At 30.5% G+C, this 18,261-nt stretch overlaps 1 protein-coding gene across 1 annotated transcript; it reads left to right on the top strand.

Moving 5' to 3' along the window:
* Positions 1-12,809: 12,809 nt before the first annotated feature.
* On the top strand, positions 12,810-13,816 carry LOC116011913 (ethylene-responsive transcription factor 5-like). The gene has a single exon (XM_031251346.1). It carries the CDS (start codon positions 12,882-12,884, stop codon positions 13,653-13,655), a length of 774 nt encoding a protein of 257 aa, XP_031107206.1. The 5' UTR covers positions 12,810-12,881; the 3' UTR covers positions 13,656-13,816.
* Positions 13,817-18,261: the final 4,445 nt, after the last annotated feature.

The following is an 18,261-nucleotide window of genomic DNA, read 5'->3' on the forward strand; positions in this document are numbered from 1 at the left end:
ACTTTTGATGAAAAAAATAATATTACTTTTAATGTAACAGTATCATTTGTCCTCAAAAGTATTACATTTTCCCTTATAAGTAATAAATACTTTATTCTTAATTAGCTTAGTATTATATTTACATATTAATCTGATCTAACCGATCTTACGGATAAAGATCCATGATACGATTTCATACTTGTATTCGTTTGCAAAATTGACTATATGTACTGAACACACCATAATAACCTTCACTTTGACTGCACATGCTTATATGTGTAATGAATAATATAGTTGACAATTGGGGATTTAGATAGGCAATCTAGACCGAACCTTAGAAGCTGGCTACCTAGGCTAACTAAAGACTGCTGCTACCTGCTGACATTTGCACTTTCAAAGGTCATTTGTAACATGTAATTGTTCTTTGTATTCACACTTCTTGTCTTACTATACAACCTAACATGAGTGCATCTTTTATTGTTCGATGACTCTTATTTGATAAAACGATTACCTCATAGTTCTTTAACATGGTTCACATATAAAACCGGTTATACAATCGTAAAACCATATTATAATTTGTCAATACTATCTATTTATCACTATACAAAAAATCATATAATTAATAATAATGAGGAAACAATTTTTTTTCTTAATACTTATATAACAGCTAACATCATGTATGTTTTAATAATAAGATACTGAACTCAACTCGTCTTCCAACACCCAATGAAGTCTATTTAATTAACAATTGCATAAATTGATGGGTTTAATCTTTTCAATACGGCATATAAAAATTCATAAATAATTGACTAATATTAACGAAGGTTCTAATTACATGGGAAAAAAAAGGATGCTTATACCCAATAACAGTAATTTGACAATTTATTACTATCATTAGTCTAAAGGCATCTGATCTCCAATTAAGTCATGCCAACCCAATTTTGAAGATGTCTTGGTCTATATATCTAGGGTTTCATTGGATACCTAATACGCAATATAATCAATTTATTTGAAAAATTGGGACGATTACCTCAAGTTTAGACAATTAGAGACAATACTAATGACTACATTTCAAATTAATAATTAACTTGAAAACCGAAAGCATAATTACATTATTTTTGAAACACTTATGATTCTTTATAAGATAGTATCTATTCTATTATATACTTTCTCAATTTTTTTCAGATAAAAGAATCAATAGCCCCATCATTAGATCACCGAGGTTTGATCATGTGACCATCCACTTGGAATAGTAATAAAGGTATCATCACACTACATAATATTCTTAATTCATAAATAAGTTGGGGAATGAACCTAGATGAAATAGGTGGCATATATAGTATGGTATATGCATGCCTTTATTTTTAAAAATTTAAGGAAGAGTCCGCAACCACTACTTAAAGATATACTTTGAAAAAAAACCCACATTATGACCCTAGATGGCAAATGGTCAATGAGATAAACGGACCAATCTACGTTATCTATAGTTGGCCAGTTCAAATCGAAAATGTCAATAGACATCTTACACGAAATTAAAGTTGAACTTAGAACATTGTGGTTATCAAGCCAACTGCTCAACTAACTCAATTAGGCTTGCTCCAAAAGGTGAATTCCAACCAAGTTGGTCAGACAATTGAATTGATTTCGTAACCATAAATAAGGTTCCAAGTTTAACTCTCATGGAATCGAGCTGTCTATTAGCCTTCTTAGTTTAAGCCAATCAATTATGAGAAACCTAGTTTTGTCAACTAGAGTCCCAAGACGGTTTTCACTTAAAGCACACCTTTAGGTAAACAAGTACCAACTATATATCAGGTAAAAAAGAATGATACAATATAATATATGCTTAATAAAGTTCAAGTTCATGACCAAAAATCAAAATAATGCAAATGATTTTTTTTTTCAAAACTAAAAATTGTGAAGACAGTAAAGTTAGACGATCGACATCTTACCAAATATTATAAGAAAATACTATCAAAGTCGTACATAAATTACTTATGTTGCTTAGCTTGTTTATTTTAATGAAATGCATTGCACCCATGCAGCTTTGTATCTCTTCTTTCATTATTATATATTTTTTGTTCTACATTATAATATAGTATTGTTGCCAAATATTCAAAACAACCTGCATATTCAAATATAACTGAGTAAAATATATAGAAGAAATTATACATTTGTCTTCAAACCTTGTTTTCAAAGTCAATATTCTACAAACCGTTTATTTTTAAAAAATATATTTTAATTTGAAAATAAAAATAAATTTTGGAAATTTTTAAGATTAAACACGTGCTAATGTTAATCAAATAGTAATCATTACCATAACCAAGTCAAGTTGATGACGACAATTGACTTCAAACCACAAAATTTTAAGTTTTAATTTACTCTTAGTGAGAGCTGTCTATTGATCTTTTTGTTTGAATTCGCTGTCAGCTATGAGTTAATTTATCTTATTGTGATCATTTACTGATTAGAATCAAAATACTATTTTTATCTTAAATACACATTAAAGTAGGGATTGCGAACCTTTCTTAAATTTAATGATTGCTTGGAGCTAAGAAATCAAAAGGAACGAATTTAAATACTAAGAAAAAACACAAAAGTCGTCTTATAATGTATATATAGCATCGGATCAGAGAGGGATATGAAGAAATGTTTTCAAAGTTCAACGTTTGAAGATTGACGTTTGACCGATTGTCACTGTCGACATGGGCACATGGGTGTTTTTGTTTTTTATTTGTTCTCTGATGATGTTTTCTTATATATGCGCTGCGTGTCTTGTGGTCACACTAGCCAATTCAAAGTGGTCTCCGCCCCGTGCCGCCGTTCGCCACCATTTTTACTGCAACGCAACCGTAAAGAGTTGAAAATACTGCCATGGTTGAATTTTTCTTACTTACCCTTCTGGAAGCTAGAAATTTAACCCTAAGTTATACAACATTTACAAAAGCATTCTGGAAGCTAGTAATTTAACACTATTTTTTGAGTGTAGCCTAGAGATCAGTGAGAGATCAAACCCTTGACATTTGGTTAAGAATGAATGAGTCTCTTCCACTATGTTACACTTCAACATTTATTATTTTTCAGTAACATATAACTAATATGTAACAACAACTAACGTAATAGAACAACTAACATATAATAGAAACGTAAAATTTACTCTATATACAAAACATTGAGTAGTGACTCCGAAGGAATGATTTACGAGTTATAACATAAAAATAAAGTTTACTTAATACACATTCCGTAAACTGTGAGTATAAATTATATTGTAACATTTTTATTTACCCTTTAATTTAAAGCTTTAACAAACTATATTATATTATATACAAAAGACTTTTATACCGACATTGAATTGAAATTGCGAAATAACTTTTTGAAACTGCACTAGCTAACAATTTGGTTGATTTAAAATATTTAGGAGCTAATTAATTTACCTATTAATAACATTAGACAACGTATCTTTCAAAAAAAAAAAAAAAACTATACAACGTAAATGCATTTATAGTCTAAAACGTGAAACCTCGTATAGCAGATGCATGTATGAATTGAAATTCAACATTATTATATTTTCACTAAAAGAAAATACATTCTAGGTAAAACAATCTAATATAAAATCAATTGTATTTCTTTCTGTCTACTAGTAACTCATGATGATATTATTTTCACTTAACTCCAAAAAACTGTCCAAAAGACTTGTTAAATCTTAAACATAATAAAAATACCTAACCATATGACAGTTGCTCTAAGGAAATTGCGTAAAGTTAGGTTTTTATTGACATTCTTGGGCACATATTCTAAAGCACATCGGATACGGGAGTGAAATATCACATTCCAAACAGTGATATCTTGGATAAAAAAAGACATCATGAAAATGACAAATTGGAATATAACGTTAACCTTAAATGACGTTGAAGCTGCTTACAGGTTAGCTTGTACTGTTCCACGTTCATTAATTACCTCTGATCTGGTCGGATGGATGATTACACAACTTGGTTCTATTTGCCACCACAATTGCGTCTTCAGTTCAAATTCCACTTGTCGAACCATGCATGCATACATTATTTGTTTTTGTATAGTGTAGTTTCAACTAAATTGATTGAAGGGGAAGTTTCGTGTAAATCGATCAATCAATTAATGTAACTTACGATTGTGTGTTTGGTTGATAGGTTTAGCTATCAGGAATGAGTATCAAAATCATTGTTTTTGTTTGGTTGGCAAGTTTTTAGAATACTACTATGGGTTTTGGTTATCCCATTAATTGCAAAACTCATTCCCTAATAAAATAAGGGTTTCATTTCCCTTCTTCATATTTTATTAGCCAATGTATTTTGCAATTAAAAGGTAATTAAAATCCATAGTAGTATTCTAAAAACTTGTCAACCAAACAAGACAATGACTTTGATACTCATTCCTGATAGCTAAACCTAACAGCCGAACTCATCCTTAATAATCATTCTCATTCCAGCTTACTACCAAACATGCAAAATACTGTCACTAAAACCCATTACTATTACCAAGTATTTGATACTCATTCCGATTTTGATTCCCATGTGCAAACAAACACACCCTTAGTATGATTGATTTATGTTATTAGTTTTTTTTTTTTTTTTGGGGGGGGGGGGGGGGGGGGGGGGGGTGGGTTACTATCAAGAAAAAAAAATCAGCATTCACTATCTAAGGCCCGAGGGTGTGCACGCATTAGGTAAACTCCGCTCATGAAGAATGGTATATACATCACACATGGGAGGTTTGAATTTTGAAATATATATAGCGTAAAAGTTAATCAATCTAGAGTGAAGATATTATGAATCATATTAATGGCGGGTATGTATCCTCTACCTAACTATTTAACTTTCGACTGAAAGTTCTGATTTTACTATTTTTTTGCAAGTTATTTATAGACTATCTAACCAACAAATTCATCTATTGCAAAAAAGGGTATGGTATCATTCAATATACTAATGGAGGTACACTCATAATATTATATTTGTACAACTCAATAGAAATTAATGGGGAAGACTGTCTTATCCAAAATATATTATTTTCAATAACAATTGTAAATTTTTTTGTAAATTAATATATATCTTTATCCATCAAGTATCCTGTAATGTGATGACATCTCAGTTATCATTGTAAACGGGTGGTTATAAGTTCTGGATATTCTGCTAGTGTAATTTAACTTTTTTTAATAGATGGTAGTTGATAAAGAATTGTGAATATTTCAAAAAGATAAATGTCTACGTCCGAAAATAGAAAATAAGGAATCGATGGCCATAAAATCATCTTAAATATCTTAGCCGACAATATATATAGCACATAAAATACATTAAACAAGAAGAAAAAAAATAATTAATTTGCGGCTAGATTAGATACGCTGTTGTCTTGTAATAATCTTCTTTAGTAAAAAGGTGATCCTGATATGTACATCGCTGCACTTTTGTCAAACCTCGTGCTAAATGAGTAAAAAGGAAGAAACACCCAAGAGGTGGTTGGGTGAATTTTGTATCGTATTAAAAAGTTACGAATTTTATTTTTATCTTAATATGTTTTGTTCGTTTAATTTAATAGGAGTAATTATTATACAGAATTTGATTTACGTGGTATTACACAAAAATAAAATTTACTTTATATATGCTTTTATATAATTGTTTCCGTGCAAACTTCGTACACATGAGAAGTAATTAACACGCGTTAGAAAGACTATGTGTAGCATGCTCGACAAAGAGAGTGTTGGCAAGAATCAAATACGTAACCTTTTAATGCAAGAAGTCAAGAACATGATTCCACTCACTCGAAATGTGATATTATTATATATATAATAATAATAATAAAAGTTTTTGGACTTTTGTTAGGTAATGAAACAAATTGTAACCATTACTTGAAGATATGCACTAGATAAAATCAGGTTCTTTTGAGTAAAGATTTTGGGCTTTGTTTTGCAAGTTGATCAACAACTCTTTGTATTTTGTCCCCAAAGTTCTTTGAATCAAAAGTAGATATTGATTAATTGGCATGACCTTAAACAATGTCGGCTTAGCATTCTGTCTAGGTTAACTTGCAGCATTCTCCATATAATAATTCAACTTTAATTTATTGTATCACAATAACAATTATTTAATATTAATATAGGTAGACATCAAACCAATTGATTGATACATTCTCCTAACTTGTAATGAGACGAAAAAATTGATATATTTTAAGCTTAAAACTAATAATGTGTGAATGAGAATTAATTCTTAAAATAGACTCATTTGAGTTGGAATTAAGGATGAAAATGCTTTGATAAAACACTCATCCAGGTTCGGAAAATGTGTTTGCACCATTATATATATATATACAGCTTTTTAGTAGGATCCTGAATTGTATAGCATAGAGGCTCTCTCTCGCGACCAATTTTTAAAAGTAGTTAGTATAGTATTTCGTCCTCTGCAATTCACGGGCGAAAAATTGAAAAACATTTCTAGTAAATATCCCATCAATAATAGCTAGACACATTACATCAATGTCGACTAATCTATCTTCATTCCTTTGAAAAACGCAAAGGCAAGTTGCATACTTGCATGAGTGGTCGATTTTAATTAATTTAGATGTAAGTATTAGTGAAATCACACTATATATCACAACTATTACATACTCATACTTAGCCTATTATAGAGATAAGGAGATTGAAAAATGTTGGATTCATTTGATTGGCCGCCGCCGCCTCCGCCCTCATCATCAGTACAACATAATGAGTTCTATATATATATATATATATATATATATAGGGTACAACGTTTAAATTCTATAAAATTTTTATTTTTCTAAAAAGAGAGGATGAATTTAGTCTTATTTTGAACATTAATAGTGTACAAGTATTTAGAGGTACATAGACCGATTGATGAGGCAGATTTTTAATTTTTTAGTTGGACATAGAGACGATGCTAAGATTGTACCATTATCGAATATATTATTTTAGGTGTATATTAAAAGTTAATTGAATAAAAATTGTAATAATAAAGAATTAAATATGACAATGTTAATTAAGGACTATATATACCCCACCAACAAATAAAAAAAATGACTATATTAAAAAAGAATTAATTAAGAACGCAATCATTCTCCAAAATGTATCAACTTATCATTTAAAGCATAAAATGAGAAATAAAATTAAGACGAATTTACACTTACTAATTAAACTCAAGTTTCTTATTATATTGAAGCCGATTTTTAATATATTCACCTATATGGAATTTCAAAATTTGGTTCATTAAGTCTACGTTAATACAATTATTGTGCAAGTTGACGAGTGGGTTGGGGATGCATGGAAGTCAAGTATTTACGTCAGCGATAGAGACAGCATTAAAAACAGTGAATATTAGTCTTATAATAATACAAAACCGTTGAAAAGTATTGTCCTGAGAGACAATAAGTCCGTCTGGTTGTCCATTTGGTCTTCTCACGTGACGAGGAACCAACATGGAACCTCACAAGTACTATACACTCCACATTTATTATCCTGTCTCTGACAATTCTGATTTACATCCTATACAATTTTGATTCTCGTGGGGTATCTGGATTAGTTTTCGAGGTGCCAATTAAGAGAGAGTATAAGAAAAAAAAAAAAAAAAGAAAGAAACCGAGAGAAAAAAATGCAAAAAAGAAAAATAAAAAGACTAAAAAAACTGTTTTTAATGCGTGCATTGCACCTCTCGACTGGGCACAGACAGTGCGAAAAACGCGTCTCTAAGCAACTGTCATTGCTTTTTCTCCCTCCAGCGGGTCCTACAAAAAATCAAGGTCTTGCGTGATGACATTTGTTCTCTCTCATTTACATGGCATAGAAAGTATAAAACTGCAAAAACGAGCCAAAAACCAACTAATGTGGATGCCTTTATGGGAATGCAAGATTTGTAATTACGATGGTGGATACTTAAAATTTGACATATCAAAATTGAAATAAATTCTTCTAAAATATATATATTTTTTGAGAGTTAGAATTTAGATATAATATTTTTATCAAAGAATTCTGATCACTTATATTATCGACCGATTAGAATAAGAAAATATTGTATAAAAAAATAACACAGTATACATGTAAGAAAAAACTAACAAAAATCATAGTCCATTGCACAGAGCGTTCATAGTGCAGTTTACCTCTCTTGTGTGATTTACAAATTATTAACAAATACAATGTTTACCCAGTGCATACCCTTAAATTGTGACTACAGATTTCCCAGCCTCATCACTTAACATACTTCCCGGCCATTAAAATACTAAGAAAAGAAATTAAGTGCAATATTAGTGTAAGGTATGTGAGATAAATGTGCAACTAACATACATGCAATAATCATACAACACATTGCATTAAATTAAAGTACAATAATGCTCACACGTTTGATACGTTCAAATCTCAAATGCACATGCTTCAACTTGTACTTAATTTTTTTTATTTTTTTATTCATTTAGGCTTTAATTGATGTGAACATGTTATTAATTAGTACTAGTGTATACTACTATACTATTGAATTCTTTAGTTTTTATTTGTCTAATTATTCGTCTGTATTAAATGATTCCACTAAAAACAATTTTTAAAAAATTAAACTGGGTTGAATTAAAATTACACTTACATGATTTTTTTTTTTAAAAAGCAGCAAAACCAAGAGCAACAACATATGTATACCACGGTTTGGAAAACTTAATGTTTTTTATCACAAAAAATGGTTCAAGACTTACAATCTGTCGTTGGAAATTTGGTTTTCCACCAATTTTCCAACCATGGTGGGGGTGTTTCTTGCTTGACTGCAGAAATTGTGACCTAAAGTTTCTGAGAGAAACCAAGATTTTTTATTTTTTTTAAATTTTGAAGAAAACTTATAGTTGCTATTTGAAAATATCTCGGGATGAATAACACATTATGACTCTAATCGGCAAAAGACTACAAGAAACTAATTAAAACAATTAGGTTACCCATGACTGACCGACTCAAATCAAGAAGAGAAATGAGTACCTACCACTTTTAAATTTTGAGCTTTATGGTTACCAATCGAATTGTTAACCCCTACAAACAATGACAAGAAAGTGAATATATATATAAAAAAATTTTCCCTTGTTTTGAGTGGTTAGAAATCCATGATTCTCTAGTCATGATACATGTAGTATATACAACATTGTACTACTTTTTCTTAGTTATAGTATACACATTGGCACATTATTTGGAGTTTTTTTTTTGTCAAGTTAAGAATATTTTTTTTGCCTAGAAATTAAATAATTTTTTGCAGCACGTTTGCAAATATGTAAGCTTCCTGGAAAAACCATATATGTAATTATTTGGTTTGGGTCAAAGAAGCAATCATATACGGAGTATTCAGTAAACATAAAAGACGTGCGAAAGTATGGGTTGAAATTTCTATGAGATATTATTTTATATCTTTTGAATTTATTGTGAGAATAATTTTGTTTAAATTATTAGTTTTAAAAATAATGCTATATATTTTGCCATTTTCATTCTATCTCACAATGCTGACCATTTGACTTGACAATGCATTTTTTTTTCTTTTGTTAGATTGCAAATTTTTTTAGTTAAAGTACAGTAGTTAGAATACCACTCACCGAGATTAATCATATTCATGTCAAATAGAATTTTAAACTTTAAAGGGTGTCAAAAACTCTATTATGAATTTTAAGGTAACTTAGTGTTAATTATATATATTCATTAGTTACTGTGAATTAATCGAACTCACTTATGGTTAACAACTCTACTTTTTTTTTTTTTTTTTTTTTTTTTTTTAANTTTTATCAAAGAATTCTGATCACTTATATTATCGACCGATTAGAATAAGAAAATATTGTATAAAAAAATAACACAGTATACATGTAAGAAAAAACTAACAAAAATCATAGTCCATTGCACAGAGCGTTCATAGTGCAGTTTACCTCTCTTGTGTGATTTACAAATTATTAACAAATACAATGTTTACCCAGTGCATACCCTTAAATTGTGACTACAGATTTCCCAGCCTCATCACTTAACATACTTCCCGGCCATTAAAATACTAAGAAAAGAAATTAAGTGCAATATTAGTGTAAGGTATGTGAGATAAATGTGCAACTAACATACATGCAATAATCATACAACACATTGCATTAAATTAAAGTACAATAATGCTCACACGTTTGATACGTTCAAATCTCAAATGCACATGCTTCAACTTGTACTTAATTTTTTTTATTTTTTTATTCATTTAGGCTTTAATTGATGTGAACATGTTATTAATTAGTACTAGTGTATACTACTATACTATTGAATTCTTTAGTTTTTATTTGTCTAATTATTCGTCTGTATTAAATGATTCCACTAAAAACAATTTTTAAAAAATTAAACTGGGTTGAATTAAAATTACACTTACATGATTTTTTTTTTTAAAAAGCAGCAAAACCAAGAGCAACAACATATGTATACCACGGTTTGGAAAACTTAATGTTTTTTATCACAAAAAATGGTTCAAGACTTACAATCTGTCGTTGGAAATTTGGTTTTCCACCAATTTTCCAACCATGGTGGGGGTGTTTCTTGCTTGACTGCAGAAATTGTGACCTAAAGTTTCTGAGAGAAACCAAGATTTTTTATTTTTTTTAAATTTTGAAGAAAACTTATAGTTGCTATTTGAAAATATCTCGGGATGAATAACACATTATGACTCTAATCGGCAAAAGACTACAAGAAACTAATTAAAACAATTAGGTTACCCATGACTGACCGACTCAAATCAAGAAGAGAAATGAGTACCTACCACTTTTAAATTTTGAGCTTTATGGTTACCAATCGAATTGTTAACCCCTACAAACAATGACAAGAAAGTGAATATATATATAAAAAAATTTTCCCTTGTTTTGAGTGGTTAGAAATCCATGATTCTCTAGTCATGATACATGTAGTATATACAACATTGTACTACTTTTTCTTAGTTATAGTATACACATTGGCACATTATTTGGAGTTTTTTTTTTGTCAAGTTAAGAATATTTTTTTTGCCTAGAAATTAAATAATTTTTTGCAGCACGTTTGCAAATATGTAAGCTTCCTGGAAAAACCATATATGTAATTATTTGGTTTGGGTCAAAGAAGCAATCATATACGGAGTATTCAGTAAACATAAAAGACGTGCGAAAGTATGGGTTGAAATTTCTATGAGATATTATTTTATATCTTTTGAATTTATTGTGAGAATAATTTTGTTTAAATTATTAGTTTTAAAAATAATGCTATATATTTTGCCATTTTCATTCTATCTCACAATGCTGACCATTTGACTTGACAATGCATTTTTTTTTCTTTTGTTAGATTGCAAATTTTTTTAGTTAAAGTACAGTAGTTAGAATACCACTCACCGAGATTAATCATATTCATGTCAAATAGAATTTTAAACTTTAAAGGGTGTCAAAAACTCTATTATGAATTTTAAGGTAACTTAGTGTTAATTATATATATTCATTAGTTACTGTGAATTAATCGAACTCACTTATGGTTAACAACTCTACTTTTTTTTTTTTTTTTTTTTTTTTTGTTTAAAAGCTTTAACAAATCTACTTATTATTCAAATATAAATACGTGCGGAGCAACAACCATCATTACTATAAATAATTTAAAAAAAAAAAAAAACGACCAGCAAAAGGACAGCAGACGTAGCATCATCCATTCGTGGCCACTTATACAATTATTTGCATAATTAAATCCGCCCAATCTTTTTAAATTCTCAACTCCATTACTACTATATATTATAATCCGATCCTTTTTTAGGATATTTTATATAAATCCTTTTTCAAGGATTTTTTTAAATTACTTTTACATTCATCTAACATTTCTCATCACTATGAAATTGATTCAGAATTAATCTAATCTACGAACTTAACTATTATTTAAAAGAATATTTAACGCAAAATCTTTTAACACACGCGCACACGCGCACACATACGCGTATAAGTCCAAGATCATGTGTGAATGTGCGAAGGAGCTCTCAGGTGAAATACTATTTTACTTTTAAATATTATTGATTTAGTCCAAATTAACTGCTCTTAAAAAAAAGATTCTACGCTTCTAATCTACAAATTAAAATGTGTGCTTGAAAACACAAAAATGTGCATTCAAAGGCACAAAAATATGGCGCACTCGAAGGCTAAAATTGTGCACTCGGCGAATATACAAAGATGTACAATCACATTTAATTTTCTTTCACTCTGAATTGTTGATATTGATTAGATCAATGACTAAGATTTAACCTTATTTTTCACGTGGTTGCGCCTTCGCATTTGATCTCTTCACTACACACACACATACACAGTACAGATACATTTGGTGAGAATCATGTTTTATGTAAAAATTGCAAACATGTAATAAGCTATAACTACAACGACAATCTTTGATATGGTTACATATTAGCGATTAACTATTACTTTAGCATAGTTAGTTTATCTCCCCACATTAACAATTAGAATTGATCAGCAGTTCTTATTATCTAAGAGGTAATTCTCACTTAATCATAATTGTATATATAAAAATCTATTTATTCTAAAAATTTTCGAACACAACTCAACTTATCAGTTAACCTAAAATGAATTTATAAATTTTGCTTTTTATCGACCACAATCTTTTGACATTTGAGGTTGATGGAAACTTATAAACTATTCCATTCCATTCCATTACTCCAAACCCCAATTGTTGAATGATCCTTTCGAGGATACTTCCTACTTCCACCAAGAAGCCTCGTGCGAATCCTCCTCCGGGTCCCACTCCAATAACTTTTCCAAACTCTTATATAAACCTTATCCCACACTCCCTTTCTTCCACACAATTATTCACTTCAACTTCTTAATTCAATTCCCTTATCTTCTCTCATAATTTTCATTAATCTCCATTTCAAAAAATGGGCTCACCTGCAGAAGTCTCCGCACTTGAGTTCATCAAGCATCATCTTTTCGACGATGTATTTCCAGAAACTTTCTGTGATAATCAATCCCCATCCAGCTCTGAATCCTGCGTTTCTGAGCTGAAAAACGATGAATTCTTCACTGAATCTGACTTGTTTGAGATTGAATCGAAGCCACAGGTTATAATCAGCCCTCCGAGGAGGTTTAACGGCCGGAAACCTAATCTTAACATCGCCGTTCCTCAGCCGCAGGTGAAGGTTAAAGTCCAGGTGGTTCAGGACTCCGGCGACGCGAATCGCCACTACAGGGGGGTCCGGCAGCGGCCGTGGGGGAAATTCGCGGCGGAGATCCGCGACCCGAACAAAAAGGGGGCTAGGGTTTGGCTAGGAACGTTCGACACGGCGGTGGAGGCGGCAAAAGCCTATGATAGGGCGGCGTTTAAGCTGAGAGGGAGCAAGGCGATTCTCAATTTCCCTTTGGAAGTCGAGAATTTCCGGCAGGGAAATGAGCCGCCGCCGCCGCCGGTGGAATCTGGCCGGAAAAGGAGAAGAGACTCCGACGCCGATGATGAGGTGGTGATCACAAAGGAGGTTAAAACGGAATTGTCCGAAGAATCCGATAGACTTTATGCCGCCGTGGCAGCCACCCCGTTAACGCCGTCAAGCTGGATGACCGTTTGGGACTATAATGATATAAATGGTGGTGTTTTTGAAATGCCGCCGTTATCGCCGTTATCTCCTAATCTATTTAACTATGGAATTAAAGTTTAAGAAACTGTATTGATTAATTAGATTTAGATGACTATGGTGCACCTGACTATAATATGTCTGAGGTGAAAATATTTCTTAATTTCAATCTTTAATATCTTTTATTATTTAAGCTTTAGTTTATGTAAATATATTAGTCCTACTATAAACTTCACTTTTATAAATCTTAATTTCAAAAAAATTATTAATACAATAAATTATATACTATACTGTGAGCAAAACAGGGTGGTGGATGCTCTTGTTTCCCTGGATACCCAGCAACAAGTCGCTTTGGCTGATTTGGTAACTCGCCCTCGTTGTGAAGAGTTTGTCGATAATGATATCGTGATGACTACTCGTAGAGCGAGAGAGTGCCTAGCTTGGGTCTCCCCCTCTTGTCTTGATCCAAAAAAAAAAAAAAATACTTCATAAAAATTAAGATAAGTAATTTAAAAACACAAAAAGTTACGAGCTTGATTCTTGCTAAAACACTTTATTGATTGAATCTGTTGCACAAGCTCTTTTTTAATATAGTTACCTACTTACCTTCATGCTTTGTAATTGATTTCTAGATTTTAGGGATTTTGTGAGTAGAAATAAAATTTTGGGCATGACAATCTTTGTTCATTTTATTTCTATTAAACTTTATAATTTCTTGATCTTATCAAAAATAATGTCAATGATAAGTAACACTCACTATTAGTACTAAACTTTTTATGGACCACTAGGATGCCTTTCTTTTAAAATGATGGGGTGGTTGGCCTGCTATATATTAATTTGCCTAAATATTGATAGGTCCAAACTATTGTTGGTATAGCAACTTTAAAGGTATGACAATTTTAGTGGGGCTCGCTTTTAAATTTCAGTAAGTGTTGATTACGAATGCAAATTAGTAGAATAATGTTGTGAATACAAGAGATTGACTCTCTAGTTGGGTGTCAAGCCCATGTATTTGTACATTAAAGAACATTAACGCATAGTTACAACCAATATAATAGAACGAGTTGAGAACTCGTGTTCACATATAGTTGCATCGTTTGACTTAATGATATCACTTTCTTATACTCAGACCACAATTTGGGCCTTTGGGGTGTGCTACTAGTATATTAGCTTGATAGGTGTTTTGATCTAAGTATAATTATTTTGTCCCTTTTTAGTCACCTAGGTTTTTTAAGTGCGTCATACAATTTACCAATAAGTAATACTACACATACTCGCACCTTTTACTCCATATTTATATTTTACACATTGATTCATTAAAAAAAAAAAAGTGAGTCACATCCTTTATTACTTTCATTTATTTTTCTTTCATAAATTCAAGACACGTGATCGAAATTTTATTTCTTTAGAATTTATTTATCATTTTCCTTTACTAATATAATTAACCTGAATCTCTTATGACTCGTTGGACTAGATCCATATACAATAACCCCACCAATAATATATCAAGCAAGACTTTATTAATTATTATTATTGGGAAAAATTTAAATGATAATAAGAATGTAATGATTCGAAATGGAATTTGTTGCTTTAAGAAAGCATACTTAATACTTTATCATCAAGGCCACACCGGCATTATATCAACCAACCTAAAGTCCAAGCTAAGGCATTTTGGTAAGCTCATCAATAACCACTATAGTCGAAGTTGGCTAAAATATTGTAAAAACGGGTGGCCAAGTAGGTGGAGCATAATTCTCGTACTTGAAAATTACGAGTGTAATTTTTACAAACACGTCCTCTCAATTGAACGCGTTGCAAAAGGTCTTTTTAATGCATTTAACATCTGCTATGTCATTTGGCCCGCAACTATTATACAAGAACTTGAGTTTAGTCGATGTACACTATCGGATGGTTAAAACTGGCTGAACTAGATACTTCAACTATGATTGTTTTCGCATTAAATAGCCCTACTAGATATAACAAACAACCATATACTATGAATTTTTTTTTCCAACTTTTTATTGGAATTGATTTATGGGATAATATATAATAGTTGTATAAGTTCAATTATTTGAAAAACGTTAGCGTAATTGACCAACAAGTGTACGTGGTTGATAATAGTTTTCACATTAATTTCATAAAAAAAAAAAGAGCTTTAAATTCAATTAATTCTTACTGTTAATAGTACCTCTCATTGACAAATATTTTTTCAATAAGTAAAGAGTAATCGATGCTCTCCAATCCCATAATCTCCCAATAACAAAAATTTCTTTATTCTTTAATTACATCAATTTGTTAATGCGAGGAAAATCCGTCCATTATCCAATAGTATGCACTAAATAAATCTCACTGCTATGTAATAGTATGCAAACCCATGCAACGGTCTTGACCGAGAGGGTATTGACAAGAATCGAACTCGAAAAGCTTCTGATACTAGAATCATAATCACGCCTTCAATGGCATTACATCTTTAAAAAAAATTGTCTTATGGACTATCCAAAACTACTTTCTCAACCTATTGAAGTATGAGGCTCGAACCCACCACCTCCCATATAAAGGGAAGGGTTTGATGCCACTGGATTACAAGATCCTTGGCATATCATCATGTACTTATGTCCTTAATAAGTTAAATGACTTTTTTTCCAATTATATTGTCTATATATATATATAGAGAGAGAGAGGAAGTGTTCATACATCTATCTCTTATTTTCCTCCAAAAGCCCTTACCTTGCAAGCAAAAGCAATACATTAAGCTAACTCCATCATCAACTTTCGTTAAAGTATATCCTATATTGAAAAATCAAAGAGAAAGAAATATGTTTATAACATTATCTCAACTACTTAATTGGGTACCGGTTATGTTTATTGTAAATAATTAAATGTGAACATTAGTATAGAGATTATATTATGATAATACATCTTTATCCGTATTAATTAATCTTATAGTCATATTAGAACATTGTATATTATATATATATTGAACTGAAAGATGATTAATAAGATAATCGATTATTCTCTCAATATTTTTCTGTTTTTCTCCTTGTCTCATTACTTTAGTACAATCAAAGTCATACAACTATTTACACGAAAATTCATCCAATTTCACAACAATATTCAACTTTTTTTGTTTTAGTTTCATCCGAATATAGTCAATATACTATGCAATTTTTTTATTATTTATTTTTAAATGAACACGACTCCAATTCATTTTCTTGTAATTAACCTTGGCCCCACTATATAATATAGGTCGGGAGTATTTTGTATGTATTATGGAAAGCTAGCATTTTGAATTTCTTTTTTTGACACTAAAATAAAAAATTATTTTATAGACTGAAAATTCTTCCACTTAATTAAAAGTGAAAGCTGGTTATTATAATGATCCAAAAAAGTCAATTGATAAAATGTATGCATCTTAATTGCCTTAGAAGTTTTGTTCAATTCATTCGTTAAAGTCTCCAATTGGTTGTGAAAATCAAGGAAAAGATATGATCTAGGTTGTCATATTTTCATCTTGGATGTGAAAATCAAGAGATTTAAAAGAATATTATATTTCAACTAAATATACATATTCTTTCAATGGTCCATCAATGAACAAATTCCTCATTTTAGTTTCCCATGTCATAATATTCTCAAACTGCCAACTAATACATAATTAAGTGTGCCATTGAATTATCCTAAAACTATCATCATTTCAATCGATGTATCATATGAATATATAGTAACTTCATGTTGTTGTATAGGAACAAATTATCTCTATAGGAAACAAAGAAAAAATATCATCGTACATTCAACATGTGATCTCATGTGAATCCATGTACGAAGAAAATGGACATATATACGCTAGTTTCTTCCTCTTTTTTTTTTTTTTCTTTCTTTTTATATAATTGGCTAATAAAGATAAATTCTGTTTGTGCATACGCAAATCATACAAGAAAGGCAAATCATTCCAAGAAAATCTTGTGTGACGCGTTCAATCGAAAGGGTATTATCTAGTACAAAAACAGTCATTTGCCTCCGAAGTTGGGGACAATCTGCGTCTGGAGTTACCTGGACGCATATGCTACAAACTCATTTCTAGTATAATAATTATGCTTTACCCACTCGATCACCGCTTTTCATGGCATATGTTAGTTTCTTGCTTGAATTAATTTATGCGTTGAATATATCGGTTTATGATATTTAATATTGCAATGAAAGAAACATTTTTTCATTATTATTATTATTATTATTATTAAATATTGGACTCTTTTTTTTTTTTGTAAAGATAGAAAATATAATGCACACAAAGTTCAAACCTGTAGCTATTGCAATTTGCAACCGCACCCACCAGTCCAAAGCCAATTAGGTCAAAACTCAAAACAAGACTTACCATTCATGATATTGAAAATATGAAGTGAACCGTGAGAAAACGAATATGTTTAAAATGTGATATGTTTGGCTTATAGCTTATTAAACTTATTTATTTATTATTAAAAAATAAGTTGCGTTGAATACATACACTAAGAAGATAAAGATATTTTAACAGCCAAATAAATTATTTTGAACAATTTTTTAAATTATTATTTTTAACATATAGCTAGCGTCCAATATCTCTACTACTTTAAAACTAATTTAAATTAATTTTTTTTGGTCCTGAGTAAAGAGTCACCTTTAAGCGCGTACGGCAAAATGCTAGCCAGATTTATTTTTT

Source organism: Ipomoea triloba, chromosome 3, assembly GCF_003576645.1.
Source record: "Ipomoea triloba cultivar NCNSP0323 chromosome 3, ASM357664v1".
In the NCBI taxonomy this organism is placed as follows: domain Eukaryota; kingdom Viridiplantae; phylum Streptophyta; class Magnoliopsida; order Solanales; family Convolvulaceae; genus Ipomoea; species Ipomoea triloba.